The sequence below is a fragment of the Lepeophtheirus salmonis genome, chromosome 3 (assembly GCF_016086655.4).
Source record: "Lepeophtheirus salmonis chromosome 3, UVic_Lsal_1.4, whole genome shotgun sequence".
In the NCBI taxonomy this organism is placed as follows: domain Eukaryota; kingdom Metazoa; phylum Arthropoda; class Copepoda; order Siphonostomatoida; family Caligidae; genus Lepeophtheirus; species Lepeophtheirus salmonis.
In genome coordinates this window covers 31,211,357-31,220,257 of record NC_052133.2, presented here as the reverse complement: position 1 = coordinate 31,220,257, position 8,901 = coordinate 31,211,357, and the positions used below count along the sequence as shown (strand labels likewise).

At 29.3% G+C, this 8,901-nt stretch overlaps 2 protein-coding genes across 2 annotated transcripts; both read right to left on the bottom strand.

Annotated features, from left to right (window-relative positions):
- Positions 1-753: 753 nt before the first annotated feature.
- Positions 754-1,467, bottom strand: LOC121115477 (uncharacterized). The gene is made up of 2 exons (XM_040709648.2): positions 1,350-1,467; positions 754-1,280 (listed from the first exon to the last, which is right to left on the bottom strand). Exons 1-2 carry the CDS (start codon positions 1,359-1,361, stop codon positions 978-980), a joined length of 315 nt encoding a protein of 104 aa, XP_040565582.1. The 5' UTR covers positions 1,362-1,467; the 3' UTR covers positions 754-977.
- A 6,223-nt stretch (positions 1,468-7,690) lies between these two features.
- LOC121114927 (uncharacterized) lies at positions 7,691-8,318 on the bottom strand. The gene is made up of 2 exons (XM_040709042.2): positions 8,215-8,318; positions 7,691-8,145 (listed from the first exon to the last, which is right to left on the bottom strand). Exons 1-2 carry the CDS (start codon positions 8,251-8,253, stop codon positions 7,861-7,863), a joined length of 324 nt encoding a protein of 107 aa, XP_040564976.1. The 5' UTR covers positions 8,254-8,318; the 3' UTR covers positions 7,691-7,860.
- Between the last annotated feature and the right edge of the window lie 583 nt (positions 8,319-8,901).

The following is an 8,901-nucleotide window of genomic DNA, read 5'->3' as shown; positions in this document are numbered from 1 at the left end:
TTGGTGCTGGTATCTCTTTCTGAGTTCTATGCGTCAAACTTTCTCAGTAAAAACAAAAACGAACATTCAGCCAATGCATGGACAACTGAATCGAACACCTTAGCACAGTCTTTGCAATAATCATTAAATATATTGCAACCCGACGCCACTTGAAATTAAACAGTGCATTTTCTACCATCGGCAATCCTTTTAGTGGAGTTCATTAAATGGCTTGTCCATTCTTCGTTTAAACTTAAAATATGAATATACTTTATACAAACAGTGATGGCTTCAATATAGACATTTTTAAATGAATACATTTTCATAGTCCAAGAAGTCAGTGATTAGTGTGTGCAGCTTTACTATGCAAAGGAATGAATAGCTTCCCTTTTGAGAAAAGATTATTACATTTAATATCATGATTATAAATTATGCTATTCCCTAATGCTCCCCTCTCCATGATTATCGGGTTTTCAAGGTTTTTAAAGAAATCACTCCTTCTCTAATGTCGAAACCACTTTGTTCATCCACAGAATTCTATAAGCTACACGAATAAAATATGAGAATTGGACCACCTATCATTATATGTATCATTTTAGTAAACTAAAGTTTCAAAATTATGTCTTCTGTGGCTCAACATTGGTGGTATACTTAACTTTTGTACTCACTATGTGTTTTTTTTTTTTTAAATGTTGTCTATTTTGAGTTTAGATTTTCTAAAAAGGAAATCAGTAGCTTTGACATAACTCTAATGATTAAGTTAGGAAGTCAGAATGTCTTCCTAATTTTATTTTTTATTAAAACATAACAAAACAAAATTATATATATTTTATGTATGGTAAAAATAACTTTTTTAATACTCTAGAAGCTATGAACTTCTTAATATATTTGAAATTATTGTTAGCATTCTACTAATATCACTGTAGGTGCGCCAGCCTTAATTTTGTTGGTTGATATAGCTTTTATGATTTAATTAATAGCACATATATATATTATATTTAATGATGTCCATAGCCTCCACCATGACCATGACCATATCCGCCTCCATGACCACCACCATGTCCTTTGTGGCCATGACCGCCTCCATGACCTCCACCATGTCCATAACCACCACCATGACCTCCACCATGTCCATGACCACCTCCATGCCCCTTGTGGCCATATCCTCCACCATGTCCACCTCCATGTCCTTTATGATGTCCATATCCAGGCTCTGCAGATCTTTTTTCTATTTCATGATCTTCATCGTCAATGTGACCTTTCACTTGATAGATAAAGAGAACAATTGCAAGGATGGAAACCTATGTTTGGAAAAAAGTCGTGATTTTGATTAAAATACATGTATTTATCAGTAATTGGATTTGTCTTACAATGAACTTCATTTCGACAATGTGTTAGACTGATGCCATGAAGAGATGAGTTACAAGTATTTATAGTAACTACAGTGTAAGGAAGTTGATTTTTATTGTTTTACACGTTGGTAATTCTTCTATGTATAATCTGCATGATTCATATATATAGCAAAACATTATCTTTATTTCATTATCTACTGGATAATGACATTTTGATAATGTGATATATTTGCAAGCATAAGATTGTACACAGCAAGAAATGAATTTAAAAAAGTTGGACTGTAGTAAAGATAATTTTACTTGCCTTGATTTAAAGTTTTTTCCAAAAATACTACTGAGCCTATTTTTTTTTATGTAAATTAAAATTCGATATTTTTTATCTTCTTCAACGGTCCCTAGCTTTGATTGCTATTTGATAATTTTTTGGTAAAGCTATTGAATAGTATAACTTTTAAATGGATTAAACCAATAATATATATATAAGTATGTCTAAGTTAAACCAGCTCTGAGTAATTGACCCACAAGTAACAGGTGTTTCAATGGTTCCCCGTCTCGTCTACTTAAAAACTTATTCAAAGTTGGTGATTTTATTGACAACCGAATTGTTCATATCGTTTTAATTAATTTATGGAGTATTAATACAAAAGTTATTTAGTCTAACTTGAGTTGTAAAAATGCGTTTTTATTCGAATACTTATAAGTATAAAGGAACATAATAAGCGATGTAAAAGTTGCTGGAATAAAGTTGCATGTATAAAAGAAAGTGTAAGTGCAAATATTTGTGCCAGCTTATTTATTGTTATTCCTTATTTGGAAGAGTAAAATGACTTTAGAAGAAAAGTAGCAATATAATAATGTTAGACAGCACATATATTGAAATATTATTTTTTAAATAACAAAGTTATAACATTTTAGTAAGGAAAAAAGGAGCCCAAGGAGAAGGAGGGAGCGATACATATACTACTACTGAATTAAGACTCTTGTTGTTATCAATTCCATGTTAAATGATTTTGAGTGGGGAAAAAGGATTACTGCTATAAAGATAGAACCTCATAATGCAATTATAATAGCATTATTGTAGAGAAAAGTCCATATGTGTTAGATGTAGGGGCACTGGACAATACTTCTGTGAGGATCTAAGAACTGAAGTTGAAGATATGAAAGTAACTGAAGTGCATAATAATTCACTAGAGCGGCATATTAGCAAGGTGAGAAAAAGATCTCTATTGATCAAAATGCAAAAAAGAAAAGAAGTCCTGGTTTTACTTTTAAGTTTGATAAAGAATATATTGACCTTCTAACACCTATTTTACTTCGTTTTTATGAAAAAATTCCCTTTATCGACCACTTTCCTGAATTTGCATCGAATGGACGTTTTATTCTGATACCGAAATAAAATAGGAATTCTGGTTTCATAAATAGAAATGATAAATAATAGATATATACTTGAAATATTAGGTGACAATAGTCTCAAAATGTTCATATTGATGAAAAATATATAAATAAAATTTGAGCCAAATGTTTAAAGGTTGCAAATGGCCTTTCAAGTTTTAAATTTCTCAATTCTATGCAAAAATTCTGACAAGGGGTGTCCGGAGGGAGAGGACTAGAGCCCCCCTCACACCCAAAAAAAAATCAAGGAATTTTTCCATTTTATATAAAAATTTAATTTCTAAATTTTTTTGCAATATTTTCCCAAAAATTTAATTTTTTGTTGAGAATACATATGAATTATTGAGCTATAAAAATCATTATAAATCACTTGTGATACAAAAGGAATGGGAGACTTCATGAATCAATTTGGTATTCTACAAATAATCTATACAAATTCACTAAATAAAAATATATGGAAATGAAAGTTTATGAAATTATATATACTGATAATAAATTTAAAGTTTAACTTTACAGAAATATTAATGTTTCTGTCATATTTATTGTTTGATCTTCATTTTATAATATATTTGATTTGATTTTTGTATAAAAGCTTCAAAATGTAGCATATTATTTTACAAATAGGATATGAAGTCAAATGAAGAGGAACCCGCATTTTGGTCGAAAACAAGGAGTTATTATATCCATTTTTGACTTAATAATAATTTTAAATAATAGAACAAAAATCATGTGATGTCATATATTTTCACTCTCCAAAAAAAATCAACCTAAGATATTATTGGCTCTTTGTTAAATCTAGAGCTGGTTATTTATTTCTATAATTATTTATCGTATGTAGTTAAGTATATATTGTTACCTAATATTGTATTTTGAATTTTCTTCCAATATGACTTACTCTTTATCCATTCGAATGTCAAATGCAGTAGTAATCATCCAATTATAGTATTAATTAGGATTGCATATAGATCTCTATATTTCAGGATATCTTCTGTGCCTCAACATAGGTTGTATATTTAAAATTTTGAATAACAACTATATTTTTCCTTTTTATCTTTATCTTTTTTTTTAACTTTATTGAAGAAACAAAAAAACAATTGATGAATCAATAGATTTGACATTAGTTTAAGGTTTTGTATTTTTAGCCAATTAAAAAAAGTCATTTTTAAAAGTAATTTGATTTATTTAAACATATTATAACAAAATTATACATACATATATATTTGTGAAATATAATTTACATTTTCTTAAAAGCATTTAACTAATAGAGAGGATTCAACAATTATAACTGTAGTTGTGTCAACCAGAATTTTATTTGTTGACGAGGCTTTTTATGTTTTAATAGGACATTAGCAAACTAAAAAAAAAAATATAATATCCGCTTGGTGTAACAGTCTTGTTGTTTAAAAAAAAGGTGCAAGGTGGGAAGAATTTTGCTTTCTATGTGGTTAATAAACACCTTCATTTTTTATTAAGTAATATTATTATTCAGGGAGTTGTATAATTATGCTGCACTCTCTTGTTTACAAAATTAATAAAAGTGAACAACACTCATGCCCCACTAGAAGTACATATTCATGCTATATTTAATGATGTCCATAGCCTCCACCATGACCATATCCGCCTCCATGACCACCGCCATGTCCTTTGTGGCCATGACCACCTCCATGTCCATAGCCACCACCATGACCTCCACCATGTCCATGACCACCTCCATGCCCCTTGTGGCCATATCCTCCTCCATGACCACCTCCATGTCCTTTATGATGTCCATATCCAGGCTGTGCAGATCTTTTTCTATTTCATGATCTTCTTCGTCAAAGTGACCTTTCACTTGATAGATAAAGAGAACAATTGCAAGGATGGAAACCTATGAAGGGTAAAAGTCGTTGTTTTACTTCAAATACAAGTATTTATAAGTTTTTGATTTGTCTTACAATGAACTTCATTTTGAATATGTATTAGACTGATACCATATAGAGATGAATTTTAAGTATTTATAGTAACTACACTGTAAGGAAGTTAATATTTTTGTCTTTACACGTCTGTAATTTTATTCTACAATATATGTAGATATGCTAAAAATGTACTACATTTCGTAGAAATAACGAAATGAATTTATAATATCGATTTCTGTTTAGCCTTTTCATTGTTTTTTAAATCAATAAGATCTTTAATGAAGGATTTGTATTTATTTTGTTTACTATTTTCAGAATAAGTTAAAATGTTGTTCGTTTAAAATCTGAAATTTATTTTTGTTGGAAAAGCTTACGATAAATAATAATAATAAATTATAATTTTATCAATCCTTTTTCCATTTAGAGCCATTAATATATTTTCATAATCTGAAACCAAAAACAGCCTAGCTTTTTTTTTGTACAAGCTTACAACCATATATATATATTTGTTTCACTCATTACTTCATATTATTATTACAATTCAACAGCAAATCTTTTTTTAATTGTTAAAATTTAACTATCTGACAATAGGGTTTTTGTATATTTAAACTTATATTAAATACTTTGCAATTTGGTAATGATGAAAGTAATTAATTCTCTTTTTGTGGTGGTATAAATAAAATAGGAACTCTTCAACCTAAAAAAATATTTTATATTTTAGATATATATTATTAATTTTGTTAAATGATCCAAAATTTTGCATGTCTTGCAGCATTCATATACATATATTTATACACATTTGTGTGGTATCTAGTTTCCACAGAAAAAAACAGACCCCCTCTTCGTAAGTCTTTTTGTTATGCTTACAAGAGTTAAGTCCATCAAAACACTCTCTTTAATCATTGTGATTCAATTTAATAAAGATATTCCCTTTTCCAAAACAGAATTTACAATGATAACCAGTAAGAACTGGTGTCAGCTTTTCTTTTTTGGAACCGAGTAGACAATGGCAATCTTACTTTGGGCTCGGGTAGAGCCGAATATATTAATACCTTGGAGTAATTTGTAGCTATATAGTCTTAATTACAAAATACCTTCAGAAGTACAAAGTAATACACCAATTTAACTAAGTTACTAATGACCTATAATTACCATAGGTGCCACAGCAGGGAGTTGCCATTAGTCATTTTTGAAAGACAATAATAATAAAGCTGTCTGGTTATGTCGGCATCAGTATTATTATGAAACTCCCCTGCCACTTTTGAACTGGTTACGGAGACCCTGTTGTTGAATCTGAGAACATGAAGGACACAATTTAGAACTGTAATCATAGGCATTTCTTGCTGAGTTTTTCAAAGAGAAGATGTGTCACCAAAACGAAGGACATTTTTTTTGTTTACTAAGTCATCACTTAAGTAAATAATACTTATACAAAAAAAGGGAAAGATTCGAAAATAACCCATCAATACTGTACTGCAATTAGATTAATCTAGAAAAACTTTAATATCAAGTTTATACTTTGAAATTACGATAGTTAAAGATCGTACATATAATTTTTATTTAATTTTCTGTGACATATACAATTTTCTTTTACAATGGTCACCTTCAGCCTTCACAGTTGCCGTCAGACGGAGACACATTTTTTTGTGTGGAATTGGAAGATTTACAATTTATTCTCCAAGGTCAATTGTCTAATATGTGGATAAAATAATGGAAATCGTCGAGTCTGACCGTCATGTAAGGACTGTATTGATTGCCAAGGACATATACATACATTAATGGAAAATAATTAAAAAAGAAAAACCCATTGAAAATTTATGATTTTTTATGGATTTATTTTTACTAAACCTTATATAAAGTTAAATTTATTTTTATATTGAGCTCAAATTGATAGAATACATTCTTTGAACTCTTATAAGTAAATTTATATTTTTATAATGTGAACCTCCTTTGTTGCAATGCAGATCACATCTGATTATTTATGGCCCTACGACTCTTTCTTGTATCCACTATGAATCATAACATCATCATTCATTTCATTCTTAAGGAATAATTTAGATGATCCAATAGTTAATTGTCCGATTAATTAGAAAGAGTCGAGATCCCACAGGACTCCTACTCTAATAATATATCACTCACCTCACAACGCATCGCTATCTAGAGTTTTTTATTGTTACTAAAATGTCACAATCATTCAGCTTTAAGTTTCTGTATATACTGTTCACATTGAGAAAGAAAGAGAAAATATGAGATACGAATATACGCTAAATTGTAAGCCATATCCAACCAACCAAACCACGAGGTCAAAGGTCATAATATAAAATAATGGTCTCAAAACGAGCTAATACCAAAAAAAAAAAAAAAAAGAATATCGTACTCAACATGCAAAAATTAACATGAATACTAGATATCATCAAATTTTGATATAGTTGAATACAAATTGGGTTTTTTTTGGTCGATTTGATATGAAATGAGCCATTTTTAAAATAAAAAATTAAGTTGAAAAAAAAATTCTTTTCAAAGTACAAAATGATTTTTTTTTAAATTTGTAGTCTATTTTTAAATTCAACGTTTTACAGAAGGGAAATTAGTAGTTTTGAGAAAAAACTTTAATGATTACGCATAGATAAGGCGGAATATTTTAGGAATTTGATTTTTTATTCAAACACAACAAAATGATATATTTATTAATGAATGGTGAATTATAATTTTTAATTCCTTGGAATTTTTGTAATTGTAAATATATTTGAAATTATAGATACCGTCAACCAATATCACAGTATGGTTAGCAATTTTAAAAAAGTTGAAATTTTTAAAAGTAATTTGATTTTGTATTACAACAAAATTATACATAGATTCATATTTGTGAAATATAATTTACAGTTTCTTAAAAGTATTGAACTCATAGATAGGATTAAACAATAATCACTGTATTTCTGTCAACCAGAATTTGGTTTGTTGACGAGGCTTTTTATGTTTTAATAGGAGATGAATAAACTAAAAAAATATAATATCTGCAGGATGGTGTGACAGTCTGAGGCTTGCTGTTGAAAAAAAAAGTGCATGGTGGGAAGAAATATACACCTATCCATATAAATATACAGCTACATTTTGTATTAAATAATATTCTACTTCCAGGAGTTGTATAATTAGGCTGCAAGATGGAGCCACTCTCTTGTTTACAAAACTAATAAAAGTGAACAACACTCATGCCCCACTAGAAGTACATATTCATGCTATATTTAATGATGTCCATAGCCTCCACCATGACCATATCCGCCTCCATGACCACCGCCATGTCCTTTGTGGCCATGACCACCTCCATGTCCATAGCCACCACCATGACCTCCACCATGTCCATGACCACCTCCATGCCCCTTGTGGCCATATCCTCCTCCATGACCACCTCCATGTCCTTTATGATGTCCATATCCAGGCTGTGCAGATCTTTTTTCTATTTCATGATCTTCTTCGTCAAAGTGACCTTTCACTTGATAGATAAAGAGAACAATTGCAAGGATGGAAACCTATGTTTGGAAAAAAGTCGTGATTTTGATTAAAATTCAAGTATTTATCAGTAATTGGATTTGTCTTACAATGAACTTCATTTTGAATATGTATTGGACTGATGCCATGAACAGATGAGTTACAAGTATTTATAGTTACTCCAATGTAAGGAAGTTGATTTGTATTGTTTTTTACACGTTAGTAATTCTTATATGTATATACAATTGTACAATATACATTATTCATGAGTACTGCAAAACATTATCTTTATTTCAATATCTACTGGATAATGTCAATTTTGTTACATTGAATATACCTATGTAATCACAAGATTGAATCAAACAATATATGATTTTCAAAAAGTCGTGAAGTCGTGACTATCTTGCTTTAAAAATTATAAAGGATAAAAAAATTGAGAAAGGTCATGATTTTTTTATGGTGAAGTACCGTTTGAAGAAATATAATTTCAAATTTTAGTAAAAAATTCCTTCATCAAATCAGCTTAAAAAGATACATATTCATATATCTAATCTAAAAAAATAATATGCATAAAATATATGTTTGAATAAAAACCAACAAAATAAAACAAAACAATAAGACATACACCAATTATCTTACCAATTCGAGCAAACACCAGTAATACAAACTAACCACTAAAAAATTAATGTTCTGTAGTAAAAAAAAGTATCCAAATTTGACTCAGAACTAGTTTGTTTCTCCATGCTCTTCCTTAAAAGTTTTTGTATCCCCCACACTTTAAAAAAAAAGCCTACTTG